Source organism: Diadema setosum, chromosome 13, assembly GCF_964275005.1.
Source record: "Diadema setosum chromosome 13, eeDiaSeto1, whole genome shotgun sequence".
Taxonomy (NCBI): domain Eukaryota; kingdom Metazoa; phylum Echinodermata; class Echinoidea; order Diadematoida; family Diadematidae; genus Diadema; species Diadema setosum.
The window spans coordinates 36,846,416-36,871,748 of record NC_092697.1 but is presented as its reverse complement, the minus strand read 5'-3'; the positions used below and the strand labels follow the sequence as shown (position 1 = coordinate 36,871,748).

Genomic DNA, 25,333 nt, shown 5'->3' with positions numbered 1-25,333 from the left:
AATAATATTAAGACGTCTTAATTTTTCTTAGACTGTCTTGATTATTGTCCATTTACTGTTTGAACACATTTGGCATGGCTATCATTCCTTTTTATTCGGTTAGGCCGTTCAACTGTTAGAATGTAGAATAACGATCCAAAGGAAATTCAAATCATTTTTTAAAATATTTTGAGTGTGTGTGTGTGTGTGTGTGTGTGTGTGTGTGTGTGTTTAAATTACAGAAAGTAGTCATCCAAAATGGATTCGTTGAGTGGGAGAGAGCGTTTTTTGGATAAACAGAACAATGCAATAAAAACCTAAAAAACAATATAAAATGATTTCGTTGTTGCCATCTTTGGATTAACCAATATTGTGGACCAGGCGTGTTAACATGACCGCTACTTTATAGGCTCAACTCAGCTGTATAGTTTCTGATAGTAACATAAGTAAATAAGTTATGCTTCGCCGAACAGTGGATTGAAGTATATTCGTTTCTTTCTACAGGTCCCGGCTACAGGTAAGTCTGTACGCGTTTTTAAACTAAAACAATCTTTACAGAGTGCTATATTATCTTTGCAGCAAATGTTCTCTCTCTAGTTCCTTTTCCTTGTGATGTTTATATGCCATGACTGTTTTTGGTCAAGCTCTTCTTTCCACCCCTCTTTTATCGGATAATCTACCTGTCTGTTTGTCTGTCTATCTGTCTATATAATGTATATTTATCTAAATGCCTGAATTTCTATCTTTCCATCTTTCATATCATTATTTATGAATCTCTTCCTGGTTCTCCCCCTCCCTGTTTTTTCTGTCGTAGATTGGTGGGGAAGGTTGGGGAGATCCACCTCGAATAGCTGAACAGGAAACAAACTGTCGAGAATCGTGTTTGTTTTTTTAATACCTTGCACACGATTATATGCCAGTATGTTAAAGTGACGCAGCTTTCTGTTGGCCAAAAGACTCTCTAGTGCAGGCGGGTATGGCCGACAAGGGATCAGAAGTAGGGGAAGGGGGACCAGAGATCTCGTAAGATAAGCCGAAAAAAAAAGAATGCAATTGGGTTTCCCCAATGTAAAAAGAGACATTTCAGGGATGTCGGGTAATTTTCTATTTCTGTTGTGCATTATTCCTCAGTACAATGTGATCTTGGATACAAACAATCTATTAGAATATTTATGCCAATATGTATAGGGCGAACCTATGTACTGACATGATTATGAAGGTGAAATGAAATGTGTCCATTGAAAATTTGTTGGTTTTCAACCGAATGATCGGATATTGATTCAAAAAAAATATATAATAACAGCCCTTAAATTTTATCAAATACTGTTTTATTCCATTTCTAGACCTAGTGGTGAACGCAAGTAACGCGGACTTACAAAATACGACAGCCTATATAGGTTAGACAAAAATAAAGTTTTTCTAGGCATTGAACTGTTAAATCTCAAGCAGACCATTCCGATTTGACTGACTCGTTGCGTGTCATCGCTCCTTTTATCCCCTTTCTTCTCAGACCCTCCATTTTATTTCTTAACTCTAGCCGAAAAAGCTGTTTATTAATTCGGTGCGAGAATTTCTGATGTACATAATAGTCTCCAGTGGTAAAGCCAACCAAGGTTATAGGTAGACAGTTACTCCAGATGTCTACATTGTTACACATTGTGCTGCTTCTCCATGCCCCTGCATGCAGTAGCCTATTAACGCATTATCATTCCATGTTCACTGAAGCCAGTGAATCTATACAAGAAGTGCACTCACGAAATCGGAGAGGACACAAATATATAAATTGAACTGAACCTTATTTTGCCGTCCGTTAGATGTTTTCGTTTTCGTTTCCTTTCTTTTCTTTTTCTTTTTCTTGGATAGGTTAGCCCTATTTCGAGGGTGCTGAATCCGAATCTGGATGACGGAACTCTCGCATCCTTGAGGGTTTTGAGATATTCAAATGACCGCCAAAATTTGGAATTCCTATTATTTTCTTATTACCTTATTCTAAGAATGCTGATTCCGAAACAGGATGATTAACTTTTGCTTCCTCGCGGATTTTGAAATATTCAAGATTACCGCCTGAAATTGAAATTTCCATACATACTTGATACGAGGTTACTCACCCTATACTATGTATGTTGTTTCAGTGAGCTGCATTTTGTAAGAGAAAAAATTATGCAGTCAATGGATCCATTTACGAAGCAACATACAAGAATCTAAAAAACTTGATTGGTTCACATTAATTTCTCTATTCGAACTTGTCTAAAAGATTCCGGAGATCTCGCTCCACCCATAGACTAAGCACGGCTCAAAGTGTATATTCATGTATATCGCCAATATGTTCATCTTCTCCCATTATACTACAGGTATTACCATTAATACCTATAGTGCGGTATGTGAAGTCAACGTGCTTAAAATGAAAAACCACTCCTGCTCGATTGATTTTGCTATCAAAAAGGAGTAGAACGAAACCAACAGAATGATTGAAGTATTATAATTATGCTTATGTCAAGAATTGTCCTTAATTAAACAAATATATTATGTAATAGGCCTACATGTGCGGGGACCTGGGCTTTTTGGCCCGTTTATATTGTTTTGTTATTTCTTAAAGCCTCAGCATTAGGACTGAAGTTTTAAATAACGAATAATCCAGACAATTTTCATTAGATATACTTCAACTACGATTATGGTGAGGTGTTATCACGTTGTGTTATCCTGCGCTATTGATGTATTGACGTGATATGGAATGGTTGAAATGTTCTTCTTTTCTTGATTTTTGAATGTCTATATTCCGCTGTTTAATTACACTTTTCAGACTTCCGTTGCATTGGCTCCTGACTTGACTATGTTATTATGACAAATCCTTTCTAGGACCCATAATGGCAATAATAACAGTAGTTTGGAACGGTTTCAAATTTATGTGATTACGCATCACAATGATTTTGATAATCCTCTTTCTCTCTCCCTCTCACCTCCCTCCCTCGTCTCTCTCCAATCCACATTTTCTTTCTTTTCTCTCATTCTTTGAATTATCTCTGTCTAAAATTTCCCTCTTTTTTCATCCATTTTCCTTTAAAGGCTCAAGTGTCAGACGCTCAGCTCGAAGGTATGACACCTACATCGCATTCTTGCAATATTTTGATTAGACCTTGCTGAAATGTCTTTTCGGGTGACTGCACCCATAAAAGCAATGATCAGTTAAAGAGGAAATCCAGTCCAAGTAAAAGGTATTCTGATAAAACAGAGTAAAATTTTACAAGTCCAACGGTAAAGATTTTACTGAAATCAGATGAAAAATAAGGAAGTTATGAAATTGTGCAGTTTTGATAATTTCTCCAACACCGTTCTTGTACAGTGGGTATGAATATATGAATATGCAAATGAGTGAGCGAAGCCATGTCATAATGTTTCTGTCATTGAAATCTGAAGCATGACATTATTCTTGGTTGAATAACTTCAGAATAGTGATCAATTTGGTATATATGAGGATTTGAACCTCGGGCATAATTGCGTTTGAATGAAAAGCTGGAAATTTCAAAATTTTATGAACAAAATAATATGGTAAGTTGTTAGGGAATGACATGCTCACTTTTCCATTTGCATATTTATGTTGACTTGTTCAAGAACTGTTTCCCCCCCCCCAAAAAAAAAAAATTAAAATAAAATAACGAAACTTCGAAATGTCATAACTTCCTTATTTTTCATCTGATTTCGATCAAATTTATACCGTTGAACTCGTATTATTTTACTCTTTCTTATCAGACTAACTTTTATTTGAAGTGGATTTCCCCTTTAAAGTCCAGCCTTACAACATTTACACTGAGACGACTGCAGTCATGATATAATAATAACATCAGTAAATGTACGTAAACGAATTAATTCCAATCGTGATAATTTGAGACGTTTACGATTAATGTTGCTAAAAACAAAGAAAATAATGGGGAAATATATGTTTTTTAAATCATAACTTCGATAATATTCTTTGAAATAAGTAGAGTATCAATGCAAAGGTTTAATTTTGCTGACAATGGACTTACTTTATAATCATTATTTTTTTTTATAATGGTGCTCAACCCGTTTTACGATGAAACTCTTCCTAAACCCTATGTGTCCAAAATGACTTCAGCTGATATGAGTAAAGATTAAAACACTAATTCAGGGATTCTTGAAATGAAATAATATCACGCATCGTTGACGTTTTTTTTTTTAAATCATTTAAGTTTGTACTGATGTCATTGTATTGTGGAAGAGTCCTCTGTCAACATCGTAAGACGAACTATATGTAACAGCATAGCTATAGCATGTTTCCATATGATCAATACGATTAACGAAAGATATTGCAAGAAAACATTGCCAGTTAGGCTGGGTTTTTAGGGGAAGGACACTTTGGTTAATCGTACTATACCACTTATTCAACAAACAACTATTAACAGAATTACCGGTAGTTTCTTGGTTTGGAATGGATTTTTTTTTTTTGTGATGGTTTGGAATTGTTTGTTTGTGTGTGAGCATGCTTAACCCAAATGTTCTGAAGAAAAGAAATAATAGGAAAGTGGTAAAGAAATAAGGAACATACTTGGACATTTTCGTTTGACCACATATTATTAAGTGATGTGAAGAATGTCAAGGATTATGATGCAAGTCAACATAAGTTTCCATTACATTGGACCTCTTTCAAGGTATATGCATATTTGACGACAGTCTTCTGCATTCACACTCCCAATACATGCGCCATAATTCAGTCAGATCATTTGATCACATTCATATCTAAACAATCATTTAATCACATTAATATCTAATCAATACCGGACCCATGCAGATTTTGGAAGAACACAGAATAACTGCGCAGTACCCGCTGCATGCTAAGGATTAGAACCAACACTTGCTGTCGGGCGAAAGCTCGATGGTCTAGTGCAGAATGATGACGCCTGTCCGGTGATCAGGCATGTCAGGAGGTCGTAGATTTGAATCCTGCTCGAGTATATACGCCCATGATTTTTTATCATGGCTACTAAAACACTAATCAAATCAGTGCTTATTATACGTCGATGTAGGGCAATTTGTCAATCAGTTGCAATGTACTGAATTGGTCCTATTATTTTTTAATTTCAATTTTATTTTCGCATTTCTCGATGGAGAATACATAAAATAACATAATATGATAATACATAACGTCCAGCTTGGATATGAAAAAAATAACAAACGTAGTTCACATCGGTCGATGTGACAGTTTCAATCAAAGTAAAAGAATGCTATCCAGTATAGAGAAATATGATGGAACTATACTAAAAAGCAAAGCTGGTCCCAGCAAAAGCCTACAGTGTGAAGAACAGGAAGAGGAGCACGGGTACAACTAAAGACCAAAACAAACAAACAAACAAACAAACAAACAAAATTTACTCTTAATACTCGGGGTTACAGAACATTCTTCTCAATAAAATGAGAACAAGTAACCACAGGCTACCAACTATATAGCAGTTTTGGCAGAGGAATGACAATGCGACATGGCTTTAACATTACGGCTTCCATTGAAACTACACGGGAAGTGTCGGAAAATGAGAGACATGTATCAACAATTTCTATATATATGTGATATGCATGCAATGCAGCAGGAAAAAAGAAAGAAGGAGAAGCTAGAAAAATTATACAAAGCCTCAAGATCGCCCTCTGATCTGGGCCGCTGATTTGATTCGAAATTATCTTGATTATCATGTTATCTATTTGTCCAAAACCTTGCTTTCCTGCAGAATACCGCAAGGCCTTCGACAAGGCAGACAAAGATGGCAGTGGAAAGATTGAAGTAAAAGAGTTCCAGCAGTTGGTCGAAGATCTGGGATTTAGGTATATCGAAGGCCAGCTTCGTGAGGTAGATACTGATGGTGAGTCATGCAATTAACATCATTTAAATTCAAACATTTTCATTTTTTTTTCCACAGAATGCACAAAGAAATATGTGAAATTTGACATAAAAAATATGTTTATGTCACAATGTATACACAGACAAGCGAAGAAGATGTGCACGCCCATGTGTGTGTGCGTTTGGGTGTGTGGGAGAAGGGTGTAAAATGCATGTGTGTAAAAATAAGTGTGTATAAAAATAGGGGGATATGTTTATCGATGATGTTATTTTGATGAAGAAGGCATACGACCTATTGTGTATTTTTAAAGAGCAGGGTTATCATGGTTACGCAGTGAGGAAATCGAAAAAGTCTGACTACTGAGATATAATTATTCGGTTTTTTTTTTTTTGGGGGGGGGATTGTGCAAAAATAGTGGCAAATTATTGTTATTCAGAGATTGAATTTAGAGGAGTTGTAAAATATGTGTTGGGGTATCATTTATACATTATATCAAATCTGTTATGTATGTATATATATATATATATATATATATATGAAGATATATGAAATATATGAAATCCTTTATAAGGAGTGAAGAAAAAAATAAATAGCGGTTAAAACAGGGAACAGTTAGAATGTATTTGTCAAATAAAATGGGATCATGATACGAGCCCATGGTGGAATGTTCAAAATGAATGGTGCATTTTTTTTTTCTTAGTTGTATTTGAGAATTGGCGATTGTTTTTTTTTTTTTTGGCTATTTTTCAGATTTATTGAATTGTTTAAAAAAACGGCAAGTACACGTAAAGGTCAGATTTATTCAGGTGTGAGTTGAAACTGAAAACTAAGGACTGAAAACATGCTGGGGCGGGTTGGATGTGTGTGTGTGTGTTTTAAAAACGGATTTCATTTCGAAGCCTCACTATGTACAAGACTTGACATGCCATTGTATAATGTTATTGTATACTGGTTTCTATGGGAATTTCGACCTTGGTAGAACCTTTTCCAATGAAATGGTTCCCATGAGCACCTTTTGAAAAGAGTCAAAAAGGTGCCCATGGGCACCTTTTAAATGGTACTCACGAGCACCATTTCATCGGGAAAAGGGTTCTAATGGGCACCTTTTGCAAAAGGTGCCGACAAGCACCATTTCAAAAAGGTTCTCACGAGCACCTAAAAGGGTGTCGCTATTGTGACAGTGTTGAGAACCATTTAATGGTGCTCAAAAGAACCTTTTTTGCTAAGAGTGTATAATGTTGTTTTGTCTTTGTGAATGCGATTTTGTGGCATTGAATGAAATGAGAATACAGAATCATTAAAACGTATGATACACGTAATACTAGTTTGCTCTTTGAATATTTTTTTTACCGTTCATAAAACTATGGATGAGAACATATGCAATGTGATTATATTTTCTGAATGTAAGATTTGTAAGATAAAACAGCACCCTATTTATATTTATTTCCGCTCGGCCTGTTTATTTGTAATTAGAGCTGCAATAATTTACCCCCAAGTCTCATGATGTACTTATTTTTTTCCAAATAGGTGCACATAGGCCCTACTGTCCCACGCGACGATCGAATGCATTTCACGTCCCCTTTATGAGGCCTAATAATATTTATGCTATTTTATAGGCTCTACCCAAATCACATTAATATCTCATCAATACCGGACCCATGCAGATTTTGGAATAACTTAGATTTTCAATACAAACCGAGAAAATGTTTGCCTTCTACATACAAACCTAGATAATAATTATCGAATATCAATACTTATGTACTTTTTTCTTTTCCTTTGTTTTTTATACGCATACATGATGCATATTTTGCCAATTTCTTTTTCCTTTCAAGGCTGTCTTATCTTCAAGCAATATGCTTACTTTGACGACAGTCTTCTGCATTCACACTCCCAATACATGCGCCATAATTCAGTCAGATGGTTTGATCCACTTTATCCCGAGCGGTTCCAAATCAGCCAATTGACGTGTTCTCTTATTTTTTTCTTTAATCTGTACTTGTACATTTCAGTTATGTTTGGATGTACACACTGTATGTATGTTTTATTGTTTCGAAAACAAAAAGAAGTGACTGTATTTCATTTGTAATATAATTATGTACAAATCAGAAAATTCCCAATAAATTCATTTGAATTGAAAAAAAAAAATACGTATAAACCTTCGAATTTCACCTGTCTTGGGGATGGAGTGTTGTGTCCATAGACCTCTCCCCTTCCTTCTCTAGCCCTTCCTCTTTCTCGCTGACCTTCGTTGTGTTGTAATTTCACCTGTTACAGTTCGTTATTCCGAAGGTTCGCTATTCCGAAGGTTCTTTAGTGCGAAAGTTAGTTTTTCCGAAGGTTCGTGAATTCGAAAATGTGATAAGGTTTGTTATTCCGAAGGTTCATAAATTCGAAAATGAAATGAGGTTCGTTATTCCGAAGGTTCGTTACGGACCCTATTTCATTGTGGGATCAACGAACCTTCGGAATAGCGAATCCTATTTCATTTTCGGATTAACGAACTTTCGGAATAACGAACCCTATTTCATTTTCGGATAAACGAGCCTTCGGAATAGCGAACCCTATTTCATTTTCGGATCAACGAACCCTCGGAATAATGCCAAAAAAATGTTCGAATTAACGAACCCTTTTCCATTTTCGGATTAACGCACCTCTCGGTATAGGGACTTTGTGTGTTTCGGATTAACGAACCTTCGGAATAACGAACCTTCTGAATGACGAATCTTCGGAATAAAGAACAGCACCCATTTCACCTGTTGTTTCTTTTTTACACCATTGCATCTTTTGTCTACGTGTTAATTCTCTCCTTTCTTCTTTTTTTTTTAACTGTAGTGCGCTTGCTCGTATTGTTGTTTTTGTCACAATATCATTTAGTACACGCGGCTCTGTTAAGTGTCTCTACTGTAACATTAATCTTTTTATATTTTTGTTAGTCTATATAATTGTTATCTACATTAATTAGATCAGTTATAAAAAAGGTTCTTGTTTTGGATGAATATCTTTGAATATGATACTAATATATCTTTTTTGTTTCGGGGGGGGGGGGGGGGTTCCACGTATTTCAAGCTCTGCTTTTCAGTAGATTACTCTTTCCCGTTCCTACATTTATTACTTTTTGTTTGGTCACTGTATGTATTGTTTCTTTAAAAAGTGTTTGTCTATTTTGTATTAAACTTTATGTTTAGTATTTCTTACAGAATAATGTTAACAGCATTATTTATTGATACTTTGTGTTTATATTACCTGTTGTTGCTAGATAGAAATAAGGGCACTAATGAATTGAAAATGAATAACCCTTACACACTGGTTCATATAAAAAATCAAGTTTTTCATGCATACTCGACGCCGCACCACACTCGAATTCGTTGTTCTCATCTATTTGTTCACAGCAAACAAAATGATTGATTTCGATGAATTCGTTGTCATGATGGAGAAGATAAAACCTACAACAATGAGTGAAAGACAAAAAGAGAGGGCTTTGGAGATGTTTAAGCATTACGACAAGGACGGAAATGGCCTCATCACGTAAGTATACAGGAACAATTCTTCGCGGCATATTCTTTCCATTTGGATTTTGCGTCACAATATAAGGACTTTTTTTTCTCGCTGTATTACCCAGGAAATCACAAATAAAAGGGTATATTATTCAAAATAGCGACAATGATAACGCCTGTAAGTCTACTGATTTATAGAAGAAAACTCTGGCGATATAATTATTAAATTTTCATCATCAAATACTGCTCAGTCGAACCCTGCTGGAGAGAACACACATGTCCAACCGGACAAGGGGAGGAGGCACGACAATTTATGCCGCCAACTCCGTCAAAAATTGTCGCCCCGAGCCGGGGGCGACAATCTTTGACGGGGCAACAATTTATGTCGTAACATACGATATTCGCACATACGTCCTGAGAACTTCGCACAAATTACGCAAGAATAGTTTTCAGCTTCATTGTCGGAACACATTCGGAGAAAACACTTCTCCGAATATTGGATTTTTCCATTCGCGTCCTTCGCAAATCGTTCGCGTGCTCCGTGAAATCACACCCTTGGTAAACCCATTCATTTTTCTTTGATTTTTTTTTCTAACTTCTAACAAATTGGAATATTTTGCATTGCTCGAACAACGCATTCACGTTTAAGCTTTTAATGAATACATTTTAGACTAAAACCCAATGGCAAAGTGAAAGTGGTTCACCAATGCATGCTGGCGCTGACCTAGCCTATGCACGCAACGCACCCAGCATGTCCAGCTGCTCATCGGCATTATGAAATCTTAGAGGCAATGGCCAATGCCAAGATGGTGAATGAGTACACTTCAGTGACTCTACCATGAATATTTCCAACAGTTTCGGCTCGTAGACCAGTTCGTAGTTCCACTTTGCGCATGAGCAGAAAAAGGTCATTTGTACCAACAGGCATTTGGGTTTGTTAATTCACTGAGATAAGCATCTGTGACGTGATGGTTATTCATATATCCTTATATTGATATATATGGTGCTTGCCAGCACATCCACCTGACAGCAAGCCTGGTATTTGGCAATATCAATAGAAAATGTTGTTAATGCATTCAATACAAAACAATGAAATGGATGCCTCCTGAAATGTCAATTGGCCATTCTGGCCACCTGGTCTAAACGCAAGTTCACTCTTTGTTTGAATATGAATTCCATAAATTGTTAAGTCGGGCAAGCTTATGCATTATGTCGCTTTGAAATCGAGTGAAGTGCCTAACCAACTGAGAAAAAGAAAGGTTATTTGTACCAATGTGTGCATGAACTAATTACGAACTGGCTTATTAATAATGGATTATCGTTAGAAGCAGCTATCAGTGTACGTACACTCATGATTTCGAGCTCTCGCTCGCGTCGTTCGCGCATATTGTGTTTAAATAAATGTTTCCGAATGGATACTGCATGACAAATACGACTTCTGTTATTTTGAGTCAATGAAAGGGTGATACAAAATTTTGTTGATCAGACGTGAAAGTCTACATGCATTCCCAAGAGCTCGCTCGCTCCAGAGCCTCTGAAGGCTCTGGCTCGCTCTACCCGTATACTCAGTAAAATGAATAGTTTTCAAAAGTTATGATCTGAGACCCCGTTTACAGTACGGGGCTGGGCCGAGCCGCGGCCGAGCCCAGTATCAACTGCGGGGCCGAGCCCCGCAATTTTGTCCATTTACACTGCCGGGCTGCTAAATTATCTTTCCCACATAAGTTCCGGACCCCGTGAGAGAATGTATGAATATTCATTAGACCGTGTGACGTAATCATTAACAAGACGCTCAAAGAATGGAAAAAGAACGTCTGCTTGCAGCGATATCTCGTGTGGCAAATGGTGTAGTTCAGACTCCTACCCTCGAGGTCCCAGGTTCGAGTCCCACTTTTTGCTTCAAATCCCACTTTTTGCTTTTTTTTTTTGGGGGGGGGGGGGAATACATTTCTTAATTAATTATTGAACTTTTAAAATTTTCAACACACCGAAAGTATTGCATGTAATACAAATAGTATCTCACATTATATTGCCGTTTATTCCGTCAATAAATTGAAGTTTTGAGACTTGGGGTCCGGAACATATGCGGTAAAAATAATTTCGCTGCCGGGCTCGGCCGCGCTTTTAATTCAAACCTTTCAATATTTTGTCGTAGTGGCGCTCTGCTTGTAAACAAACGCAATTTGGTATAGTCTGGTTTTCAGACCCTTTGCCAACTGGATGCCGTGGCGAGGAAGTCGCCGTTCGGGCAATGGCCTTCGCCGAAGGAAATAATCCTTTGCAGGACAAAACCACCTTAAACTATACTGTTTTTCGATGTTGAGGGGGTTAATATCCTGAATAGCGAAATAGTACGGGCAGAGGGTGTGGAAGCCAGACTAAAATTGGCCGCGCATTTGGCCCAGTTTGCGTTTACACTGAGAAAAAGCCGGGCTCGGCCGCGGCGAGACCACCTCCAGAGCGTGGCCAAATGCGCGGCCATTTTTGGCCCCACATTTGGCCTTTTGCGTGTTTACACTGAAATGAAGGCGGGCTCGGCCGCGGCCGAGCCACGGCCGAGCCTCGCACTGTAAACTGGGTCCAAGTTCTTCTTTAGGTCTTTACCATTATAAGGCCAAAAAAAAAAAAATGGTTTGTTTGCCCTTCGCGACCGACCGAAAATCACGGAAATTTCGGATCGCGTTTTTTTGTTTTTGTTTTTTTTTTGCTCTTTCAAGTTTATTCTTTTCCACAAATTTCATCTTCTACAAATTTGTGAATGGTTTTAAACCCAAAATTATCCATTTTAAGCTAGAGAAAGAATTAAAAAAAGTCTAAAAATGTTTTTTTTTTTTTTTCATCTCATCGACCCGTCGTAATTGTGGTCGGGCCGCGTCGGTCCACAGGCTACGTTTTATAGCATGCATTGCATGCTACAATGTAGCTACCTTTTTGGCTCACATGCGTGCACGCGCACGAAATCCAATCAATGCATGTATTTAATATTATGCACTTAGTATAGTACAGGGCTGCACACTGGCGACCAGTTATTCGCGCTAGCTTGCGCATTGGCGCTGCTCACGCACTGCCATGCCATGCAATACATGCAAAGCATGTACAGTGTAACTGCTTTTCGTTTGCTTGCGATCGGCGGTCATGCCAGACAGAATTAGAAGCGCACGTATTTCTGAGTCATTTTACTCACGATCCGATCCCGGCTTCGCAGCAACGTGGCAGTTGACATTTTAGAACTAATTTACTTGTGTCGATTTTTAGAAAAGTAGAAACATATTCGATATTCAGCGATACAGTAAATGGATCTGATTGCGTTCAGTTTCATTTTACACAGTCATTTCACAAATGAATATTTTCATTCGTTCAGAATGATCTCACAATGAAGATGGGCGCAAAAAGGATCACGAAATCGGCCCTTCCGTGTACTTTTTAAGAACGCATGCACAATGTGAAGAGATAATACTAGGGAGAAAAAAAAAATCATGAAATCATTGCAGTCCCGCTTACATATTTGAGGTAGAAATCGTCCCAAAAAGGATCATAAATTCGGCCGGCCGCGTCGTACACCTTTCAAAAGCTCATGTACGAAATGCGAAGAGATTATAGAGGAGAAAAAAAAAAGGACACATTATAATTTTGGTACGTGCATCATAAAAGATTACAGCCGAATAAAAATTCATGAAATCAACGCAATCCCGTTGAAATTTGAGGAAATAATAGGCGCAAAAAGGATCTTGAATTCAGTCCTGCATGCCGTGTTGGTTATCAAAACGAACGCACAAATGCGACGAGATTATCGGGAGAAAAAAAAAAAACACATTTTTACCCTTCTGGTGCGTGTATTACAAAAGATTACATCCGAAGATTAATGAAATCGCCACAAACCCGCTGATATTTGAGGTAGAAATAGGCGCAAAAAGGAACGAGAATTCGGCCGTGTCGTATACCTTTTAAGAACGCATGTACGAAATGGGAAGAGATTAGCGGGAGAAAAATAAAGGACACATTTTCATCCCCTTTTGGCGCTTGCATCATATAGATTACAGCCGAGTAGTAATTCATGAAAATTTCGCAATCACCCCGTTGAAATTTGAGTAAACAATAATAGGCGCAAAAAGAATGTCGAATTCGGCCCTGCATGCAGTGTATAGTTTTGAAAACGCATGCACAAATGCGAAGAGATTATCGGGAGAAAAATAAAGAACGCATTTTCAACCCTTCTGGTGCATGTATCACATCGCAATCCCGCTGATATTTGAGTAAACAATAATAGGCGCAAAAAGAATGTCGAATTCGGCCCTGCATGCAGTGTATAGTTTTGAAAACGCATGCACAAATGCGAAGAGATTATCGGGAGAAAAATAAAGAACGCATTTTCAACCCTTCTGGTGCATGTATCACATCGCAATCCCGCTGATATTTGAGTAAACAATAATAGGCGCAAAAAGAATCTCGAATTCGGCCCTGCATGCAGTGTATAGTTTTGAAAACGCATGCACAAATGCGAAGAGATTATCGGGAGAAAAATAAAGAACGCATTTTCAACCCTTCTGGTGCATGTATCACATCGCAATCCCGCTGATATTTGATGTAGAAATAGGCGCTAAAAGGATCGTAAATTCGGCCGTGTCGTATACGCATGTACGAAATGCGAAGAGATTATAGGGAGAAAAATACAGGACACATTTTCAACCCCTTTTGGCCCGTGCATCATAAAGATTACAGCCGAATAATAATTCATAAAATCATCGCAATCCCGTTGAAGTTTGAGGAAACAATAGGCGCAAAAAGAATCATGATTTTTGGCCGTGTCGTATATCTTTTAAGAACGCATTTACGGAATGCGAAGAGATTATGGGGAGAAAAATAAAGAACGCATTTTCAACCATTCTAGCTGGTGCGTGCATCACAAAAGATTACATCCGAAGTAATTTATGAAATCGTCACAATCCCGCTGACATTTGAGGTGGAAATAGGCGCAAAAAAGTATCATGAATTCGGCCGTGTGGTACATCTTTTAAGAACGCACTTACGAAATTCGAAGAGTTTATCTGGAAAAAATAAAGGACGCATGTTCAACCCCTTTTGGCGCGTGCATCGAAAAATATTACAGCCGAAGTAATTTATGAAATCGTCACAATCCCGCTAATATTTGAGGTGGAAATGGGCGCAAAAAGGATTGCGAATTCGGCCCTGCATGTCGTGTACCTTTCAAGAACGCATGCACAAATGCGAAGAGATTATCGGGAGAAAAATAAAGAACCCCTTGTATCGCGTGCATCAGAAAATATCACAGCTAAAATAATTCATTAAATCATCGCAATCCAACTGACCACCAAGAGCAGGTTACGCAGCAAGTTCGTGCGCTGATGTTTAGAAAAAGTCACAAACGCATTTGATACAATCTGATTTTGTTCATTATCATTTTACACTAATTCACAAATAAACATTCTAATTTTTTCCTGTCTTTAAATTTCTTGTGCAATAAATAATGCAAGTTTTTTTAAAAAAAAATTAATCTGTAAAATATACATGAGGGGGGGGGGGTACATCCATAAAAAACAAGAAAATAAGTTTGCAAGTCATTTAATGTTTTTTTATGTTGTCGTTGTTGACCGGTAAATTTTCTGTTCGGACCTGTAAAAAATGCTAAAACGGGGCATTTACCGGTCCGACAGAGACAGGTCGGACCGGCAGAAAAAATGGGTTAGTGTGCAGCCCTTCACAAGATGGCTACTTTTGCAGCATCCGTTACCAGCTGTCATGGCACCAAAACTGTTTGGAGTTCAGTTGCCAGCATCTCACTGGAAGGTACTTTTTTGGAGCTGTTTGCAAAATTTAACAAAGATGAACGTTATAAGTGTTTGTCAGTGAGCGTTTCTGCCTCGCGTACCGGGCCCTGGCAAGACGTAAATTTGAATGAATCTCTTGGAGTTTTGAGTGCATTGACATGGAAAAAAGGGTACCCTGTATCAAAAAAAAAAAAAAAAAAAAAAAAAAAAAAAAAAAACCGACCTACCGACCCTCTTGGGTTTTGACAATTAAGGGCAAACAAACACTTTTTTTGGGGGGCCTAATATAATATCACCTATCTTTTATAAGTAGGGATGGCGAGGGTAATTACCATCACAAAGACATAATATCTTCCTTAGAAAGTGGCAGGTGATTACGCAATAGTTGTCAATAATGTATTCCTGTCTGCGCGGCAGATCCAGTTTGGTACATGCACATGCATGGGTTCAAAGGAAATAAGACAGTTGCGACTCAATTCTCTTGAACACCCCTGGTCTAACTTTCTCCGACGAATACTCCCGTGTATCGCTATACAGGGAAGCTGAACTGAGCGCGGGGCTGAACGGTATGTACTCCGAAGACGAGATCAAGAAAATGATCGCGGACGTCGACAAGGACGGTGATGGGAAACTAAACTACTTAGGTAGGTGCATTTAGGACAAGTCCACCTTCCTATAGATTGAGTGAATGGAGCAATATTAGTAGAACACATCAGTGAAAGTTTGAGGAAAATCGGAAAATCCATTCAAAAGTTATCACTTTTTAAAACACCTGCGCAGTCACTGGTGGATTAGAAGACTACTACAGTGTATGATGTCACATGCGTAGAACGATATAATAAAAATATAAAGAGAATTTCACAAAATTTCAGTTTTTGAAAAAGTACCCATTTCTGTGACTTGTCGCTGACATAATATTATGTTAAGGGTAATTTAGAATCTCCCGCCAATTTCGCACTTTTGTCAGTCCATTTGATAAATGGTTCATTCGATTTAGCGAAAATCCTCATCACTGCACATTCTGTCATTCGAAATTGTAACTTGCTCGTTCAATTTAGCATTTCGATCAATGAAATTCGCATATATGTCCCTTTCAAATTCGTACAACGGGCAATCAAATTGGCACGTGCTCTTCAGTCATTCAAATTCGCCAGCACTGGCCGAAAATGGTATTTCCTCATTCAATTTCGCATATGGGCTGTCAAATTCCAAACATGTTCATTCAAATTGGCGTAATGTTATTCTTATTTTGAAAAGGTGAGAACCGTGAGTTATACGTATTTAAATGTGAATTTTTGTTTCATCCACACACTGTTCTGCAACGTTCTCTTCTTTCATACGTGTTATCAGAACTATACATGCAACAGTACCATAGATTCACTTTCTTACGTCCAGTCATGGAAGCACGAGTTAGACACAGGCGTATCTCTTAAGAAGACAGCGAAAGAATCATAGAAGGATTTGAGGGTAATAACCATGACAAATTTCAGGCCCGTAACTAGGACTTCTATGAGTGGGTTCAAAATTGGAAATAGTGGCCCTTTCTGAGAGAGTTAAGCAACCATCAATTTGAAATTGATGGCTAGCGCTGATATCCAAGAACCTTATTCCTAATGATGATTAATGCAATATAGCACCAACCAAATGAAAATAATGAATAACGCAGTTGAAAGAAATAATCACGATGTAAATTGAAACCTCTTTCTTCCAATTAATGTCAAAACAAACTTAAGATTAATGTATCTGGGAATGAAATACACATACACATATTTTGAAAGTATAGTATACACTGTTGCAAAGGTGATATCAGAATAAAGAATGGATACGAAAAAAAGAAATGTTAATATGCTTGCAGACAATACCTATGATGAATGAAAATGAAAAAAAAAAGAATAAAAGCATAAACTAGTCTGCTAAATTGACTGCAGTGAATGCGAAATTGGATGCCTAAAAATGAATTCGAATGAACGAGCGCAGCGTATGTGATCATGCTAAATTGAATGAACGATTTGCGAAATGGTGCTTGTCTTAACGAATTTTAACTGAAAAAGTGCTGATTCGAGTGATGTTAAAGGTAATTTGAATGCTCCAAAATGAATTTGAATGAAAAGATTATAAAATTGAAATACCGAACATGCCACCTAGGCTAAATTGTGTTAAACTGCATGCAGCAATTAGGATTTGGACTGGAAAAAAAATGCGAAATTGGCCGGGAAAATCAATATTATTCTCCCTGTCTTCTGAAAGAGGCAAGTCAAGTGTTCTGTTATCATGCGAGAAAGTGAAAATGCGTTGAATAATCTTTATAATTTCTTTATATCGTTCTCCACATGTGACATCAAAAGCTGTATAGCTTCCTCATTGAGGAGTGACTGGGCAGAAACTTCAAAAATTAATAATTTTTGAACGGATTGGTCCAATTTTCCTCAAACTTTCACTGATGTGTTCTACTGATATAGCTGCATTCACTAAATCTACATGTCTACGAGGCGGAACTTGTCCTTCAGGGTTACGGCTGTGGGTTATAGTGTCAGAAAATGCCTTTTTTTTACGTTATAGGCCTGAACGTTAGTACTGTTTATTACGACATGCAGATATAGTTCTCTGTAACTATAACTTAACATGTACACTTGTATTGTATAAACTCTATTTCATTTGTGCAGCTTAAAGAAGAGCACCCCAAATTTTTTTTTTCAATTTCATAAAAGAGAGAGAGAAAAAATCCCTGTTATAGAACAGTGCAAAAATGATCAAAATCGGATAAGAAATAGGGAAGTTATGACATTCTGAAATTTTTCAATTTTTTTCGGAAGACACCTCTTGACCAGTCGCTATGAATATTATAATTAGCGAGTTGACGATGTCATGCTGTTGCAATTTCTGGGAACAAGTATGGGAACATTTACTTTCTTCTTGTATTACCTAAAAATCAATAAACAAACAAACAAACAAACAAACAAACCCGAATTTCATATGTAACATACATGAAAGATTGTGGGGGTATGACATTATCATAGCTCATTCGGGTATTCATAAGGACTGGTCAATAAATACTTTGTGAAAAAATGTTCAATTTCAAAATGCCACATGTTCCTTATTTCTTATACGATATTGCTGTCATTTTTATGTCGTTCTGTAGGAGATATTTTTCTCTTTCTTGTGAAGTTTATTTTTTTGCGGTGGATTTCCTCTTTAATGTTGATCAAGTTGGATTTTAGGAGGGGAAAAAGCGTTGGAGAGGTCATTCGATTGATTGATAGTATGATTATATATATATATATATATATAATCATATATATACATACAATGAGATGTGGCTTATCTGTTTATACATGTTATTTGTATCTACATTTAGGTGTTTTTTTTTGACATCGGGAATTTGAATACTATGCAATATTAAGAGCTTGTTACTTAATTCAATGAAGTCTGCGCGCTGAAATTTTCAGAACTATGCCTAGTAGTCAAATACATATTTTAGGATGAAATATCACTGACACTCACCCACCTGTCTAAATGAAGAGTTTGTTTGCAAAAACCGATAAGTCCATTTTTGAAGATTTTGAAGTATACTGTATCTGTCATAAAATACAAAATGATGCCTTTTAAATGATATATTGGTCACTACACCTAAAAGTACATTTTTGAAGTTATGGTCAAAAGAAGCAAAAATTTTCTTATTATTCTCTTTATCTTTTTTGAACTTTAATCGCAAATTTGACCATTTGACAAATATGGACTTATCGGTTTTTGCAAACAAACTGTTCAAATATATACACATTCCTGATTCAAGTTGTGTGACACTGTCTTCTCCGAATAGTACATTTTTAGTAGTTTTAACCCTTGTATAGATTTGCTTTTGCTTTCCTATGTCTCAGCCCTTTTCTTCTTTTCATACCCGTGAATACGGAGTCTTCGCACATCGAGCACTGGTCGTCACTCAGGCAAATTTATAAAGACGAACAGAGAAAGAAAGAAAGAAACAAGCAACCAAACAAACAAACAGTGTGGGGAATTTGTTTATATCAGAGTCACTCGCTCAACAATTATTCAACACTGACAGGATGAGATTCACGTTGATCAGCCGTGTGATGTTTATACTCCTCAGCATTTCTTGTATTTTATTTCTCTTCCTGCAGAGTTCGTAGCAATGATGAATCAGTAAGGACATGATGTGTGTAAATTGCATGCAGACAGCTCGGAAGGCGTCTTCACCTGAAAATTGCGTCTCCTCACTCTCAAACTTTTCCAGCAAGCAAAAGTATACCACAATGTGCACAGAAGTTTGGAGCATCGCTGTTTTTACTTTCCAATAAAGTCGATGTGCTTTTTTTGGCAACACTTCTCACTACTTTTCACAAGTACTATTCTCAACATTTCTCTCAATCTTTTAATCGTCTCTTTGAGAGAAAATATTTCGTATTCTGCTTTTATTCTTCGGTGGTGAAACGGTACGATAATTTTCTGAAAATGAAAGGAAATCTAACGTTGTATAATAATACGTAGACCAAAAACGACACTGGGTAAATCAATGTTTTTACACATTTTACTAATTGTAGCGTTTTTTTAAGTTTCTTTTTGTGTGTGTGGTTTTAGAATAACATTCACACACACACACACACACACATACACACACACACACACGCACAAACAAACACATAAAAGTCATCACTTAGCAGGATGACGTTTCCACAGAAATGCAACAATGTGAAATTGGCAAAGATGTATCTTTCTGGTCCTTAGATTGTCTTTCAGTGCAGGGGAGGATGCATGCGGTTTAAAAAAAAACATACAGGAAACCAACCAACAAACAATTCTGTTATAGTTATGACACACTCATAACTTTTAGAAACTCTACAACATTATTATTATTCAATTCATTCAATTCAATTCGTTTTTTATTTCATTCTCATTTTTTCTTCCCACACAATAAATATGTGGGATAGGTGTATATGCTGGGATTAAAACTACTTAAGTTTTCTTCAACGACATGTATATATATATATATTACACATACACACAAACACACACACACATATACATATATGTATATATATATAATTATATATATATATATATATATATATATATATATATATATATATATATATAGCTTCCATTTGGGTGATTGCATTCAACAGTATTTTGTCTACAAACGCTGGTGGAAGAAAAGTACTACGTTCAGTGACGTTTCACATCCCTAAATGTGAAACACAAAGGCATCATTTTGTTATGAATGCAAGATTGTATAGTATGGATCTATTTCAAACGGAGTCCGACCAGGTGAGTCGAGAAGTACAGAACAAGAGAACGCGAAAACTATACAGAAAACTTTTCACTTGGGGTATTGTTTTATGGGTGTGTTCATACTCACTACTGCTTAAGAATTTCACATTTCTTGGTGATCAGTGAACATTTCACATCATATCGTAAGAAACAGTGCGCAGTGGAAAAAAAAAAAGGGAAAGGAAAAGGAGTCCTTGACTCTCCGAAAGTTTGGCAAACAGCCCCCCCCCCCCCCCCCCCCAAGAAAAGAAATAGATAAAAGTAACTAAAACGCTCAAAGGCCCCTCTGGGTTAGAGAGTGAACAACACATTAATTTTTTCATCTACAAGATCGGTGAGGAGTCTGCTTCTCTAAATAATCCGGCCATTCAACATGATATTCATAATTACATTATACCAAAAGTTGGGTACGTTAAAAGATATTTTTCTCACTACTTTTGATTTGATTTGATTTGATTTATTTCTGCTTAATTCCGTCACATCAGATATGATTTTGTACAAGTCATTTATGACAAACAGTATATCAACACATCGTTTTTAATACAAAATAAAATAAATACAAACAGCTTAGGGAACTTAAACAGATGGGTCTCCAAAATAAGCCGAGGCTTGACGGTATGGAGACCCTATACTTAGCTACTCGGGATAGAATAAGGGATAGAGAGAGAGGGAAGAGTAGGGGGACAAGGGAATATTACAGAGTGTATATGTACTACTCTAACTACTTTACAAGTACTTTACAGTAATGATAATAAATGCGTCTGCTATTAAATTTAACACGTTCAGTTGCCTTTGCCGTAGTAATAACCGAATATGCACTATGGAAATAGTAATATATGGATACAAAGCATTCTAATATATATGTGGTTATCTGACATGAAATAATATGAAATAATATCTAAAATGAAATTTTTGAGTGAAAATGTTCATTCTCACTCGTTTTAGAGTGACCTCAGGGATCACTCCAAAATCTTCGAGTGATCCTTGAGGTCACTCGAAAATGAGTGAAAATTGACATTTTCACTCAAAATTCACTCCAATTTCACTCTTAATTCACTCTTTTTTGTATTCACTCCTTTAAGATGCTCATATACATAATATACACTATGAACCTGTTCTATACATACACAAACATACCCATATCTATAATATATTCATGGATAGATAAATAGATCGATATATGTATGCACACATACATGCGCCATGTATCACGTACATGTTTATATATATTTGATTATAATGCATAACAATAAAGAAATCAAAATGTTATCCTCGGGAATACTGCTTAAGGAGGTGAAGTTTTACAGCCTTTTTAAATGAATACAAAGTGGTCATGTTTTTAATTTCGGTGGGAATGGAATTCCAAGTGTCAGGGCCGGAGTGTCTGATAGAATGATGCGCGAGTGCAGTTTTGGGGTTAAATAAATGCAAATTTGTGGATTGCCTGGTAGGACAAGAGTGAATCTCTGAATTTGACCGAAATATTCTGATAAAATTTGGAGGCAAGAGGTTTGACTTGAGGCAAAACATAAATGCAGCTTTTTGAAGAAAGTGATTTCAGTAAAACGTGATTTGTTATCACGGTTTCCATGACAACCATTTCCGAACATAGTAAACAATTTATATATAACTCTTAGGTTTCAGTGTTAAACATAGATTAGTTAGATTGATACATTTTTCACACACACACACACACACACACACACACACACAAAATGTTTCAACACTTTTGTACGTTTTACAATCATGAATATTTGAAATTTTCAGGGAGTGATCTAATAATGATCAGTTGCCATGGTAACAACACTCCTGACCACCCCTCTTTGTATTTTTTATTTTTTATTTTTTTTTTTTGCAAAGAAGCACATTTCAGTCATATCAAGGAGCCACAAAGGGTTTTTGCAGTCAGCTATCCAACCTGTCCATTGACTTCGCCGATTATGTAAGATAAATACCTACACGCACTATACCATGTACAATATGGGCCTACGCTATACATTTGATTTTTCATTCAAAATGCGCGTCCGGTAAAAATACATCGTCCCATTTAGGATAACATAAAACGAGTTATCTTTCGCCTTATCTTATAATTTCTTTGCTGCATAAGATATCAGAACATATATTATATTTCGAAAAAATAAAAACATTTGAATAGATTGATTTAGGTAGTTTAAAAAACTTTGAAATATTGGTAGATTTTACAAAGTACAATTTTGAGTAAATCACGGTTTTATGTTTCATTACGCCATATATGTGCGTGTAATATTCTACATTCAAATGTATATTAGTCAGGTTCTACACTTGAAATAGAAGATAACACATTTGTAGTTTGAAAGGTACTTATCAACCATTACTTATTTCGATAAAAAAAATAAAAATCGTGATTTTTGACATTCTTTCAAATTTTGTGCTAAAAAAGGCATTTTTCGGCAAAAACGCGCTTGACATCCGGCCGTACGCTAAACTTGAGTATTTTTGCAAGACTTTCAGCTGGAAAACTAAGCATTAACAAATTTTGCCGTCCAAAGAAAAAAAAAATCGTCTTGGCTGGCCTACTAATACCTTTTAAATGATATATCGGTCACTACATTATAAAGGTACATTTTTTAAGTCATGGTCAAAAGAAGCAAACATTTTCTTATTATTCTCTTTATTTTCCTTGGCCTTTAATCGCAAATATTTCCATTTGGCAAATGAAGAGTTTGTTCGCAAAAAAAAAAACCGATAAGTCCATATTTGCCAAATGGAGATATTTGTGATTAAACGTCAAGAAAATTAAAGGGAATAATAAGACAATTTTTGCTTTTTTTTTTTAACCATAACTTAAAAAATGCACCTTTATATGTAGTGACCAATGTATCATCTAAAAGGTGTTATTTTGTACTTTATGACAGAGACCGTACGGGTACTTCAAAATCTTCAAAAAAAATCTACTATACTATATATGTATCCATATAGCACTTTCATCCTTGACGAGAGGGGATTCCCCCGAAAATTCGGATTTTGAATTAAAATACAATTATTATGGTCCAATGCTCTTTAATAAGTTACCCCTTCCCGTTCAGACGCTGAGTTCATTGCCTCTTTTCAAGAAACACTGCCAACCATTGCTACATACACGTTTATGACCTTAGGTTGTCAAGCATGATAGAAAATAATGTTCGTTTGTTTTTTGTTTTTGTTTATTTGTCTATATTGAGTTGATTTATGTACCACCTTCTGTAATACACTGGTACCCATTTAGTACCCTTTGTGAATGTACTTGTAAAGAATGATTTGTAAATAATGTATATATTTCGTTTGTTTTTGTTTTGTGTAGATCACCTATTGTTTGTTTTTATCTGAAAGTTTATGTATGCATTGTATACAGGGCTTCCTTGAAAAGCAGGTCTGCTGGCTGTCAGCAGAACTGAACGGAATGTCCGTGTTAAAAGATGTTGTGAATAGATAAATAAATAAATCAAGACAATTGGCATCTAATGCATTCCTCATTGTGACATTATCGCATTATCATTGCTAGGCATATATATATATATATATATATATATATATATATATATATATATATACTCTCTAAAAAAAATCGAGTGAAAATATCCACTCTAAAAGGAGTGAATACAAAAAAGAGTGAATTTAGAGTGAAATTGGAGTTGAATTTTGAGTGAAAATGCTCATTTTCACTCATTTTGGAGTGACCTCAGGGATCACTCGAAGATTTAGGAGTGATCCCTGAGGTCACTCCAAAATGAGTGAAAATGAACTTTTTCACTCAAAATTCACTCTTTTCTGTATTCAATCCTTTAAGAGTAAATATTTTCACTAGATTTTTTTAGAGAGTATATATATATATATATATATATATATATATATATATATATATATAAGTAACAAAACTGCAACAAAGTTCATGCTGTGTTCACCAACGGTTTATTATTTCTTCACACAAATTTTCGAGCGTCTCGCCGCCCTTTCTCAAGTGTTGAAAGGGCGGCGAGACGCTCGAAAATTTGTGTGAAGACTGATAAACCGTTGGTGAATACAGCATGAACTTTGTTGCAGTTTTGTTACTTATCTTTTCATCTTCGTGCCAACACGTGGACTACCTTATCAACATATGCCTAGATATGATATATGATATATAAAATATCAAATCTTTTTTGATGAAAACAGAAATCGAATATTTCACACAAAAGATGCACCAACTCTCTGTTTCAAGTCTGAAAATGCAAAAATCCCCCTCGTGTGGGAGTATTTTATTTTGACATGTATGTCTTACTCTTTTGATAGAAACAAAAGTAGAATATTTCACCAAAGGGAGCCATGGCCCTTTTCAGTTGAATAACTCCAATGGGTGGGACCCTTTGGAGCCAAGTTGTTTGGGGGTCTATACACATTTAAGTGCCTATGGTGTTATCTCAGGCTGAATTGTGTAGGCCTACTGAAGGCACCTGCCTTCTTCCGTTGCCAAAGAAACTTCTGATGATAGCCATGACTCTTTTCAGCTAAATAGAACTCATATAGGGCACTACTGTCTAGGGCCCCTTAGAAGATAAAATAACTGGTTTTGATGTTTGGGGTATCTCTGTTGTGAAGCCTAGCTACTACTTACTCCATACGATCTTTGCTTCCACTGCAAAATAAATTGGCCATAACCCTTTTCAGCTAATGGGTGGGGACCTTTTGGGACTGTTATCAGGGAGGTGGGAAGAGGTCCCACCTCCCTGGTATACATGGATTAATGTAGCGTCTTGGGCGAATCAACGGGTGTCATGTCTCTGCGCCTTGTGCATCATGTTTACAAACCGTTACACGAAATGTACGTAGACTCTACACGTACAATACCTTCTCGTAGCGCGAATTTCAATTTTGGCGAAGCGCATTCGCTCCCTGACTATTGTAAGTTTTTGTGCTTATTAATCATTTACACGGCATATCATGTATTTTGAGG

At 36.5% G+C, this 25,333-nt stretch overlaps 1 protein-coding gene across 1 annotated transcript; it reads left to right on the top strand.

The window, feature by feature from the left end:
- The first annotated feature begins 955 nt into the window (after positions 1-955).
- On the top strand, positions 956-19,302 carry LOC140236632 (uncharacterized). Its single transcript, XM_072316552.1, has 6 exons — positions 956-976; positions 3,043-3,070; positions 5,712-5,843; positions 9,212-9,347; positions 15,640-15,746; positions 19,239-19,302. Exons 1-6 carry the CDS (start codon positions 956-958, stop codon positions 19,262-19,264), a joined length of 450 nt encoding a protein of 149 aa, XP_072172653.1. The 3' UTR covers positions 19,265-19,302.
- The last annotated feature ends 6,031 nt before the right edge of the window (positions 19,303-25,333 follow it).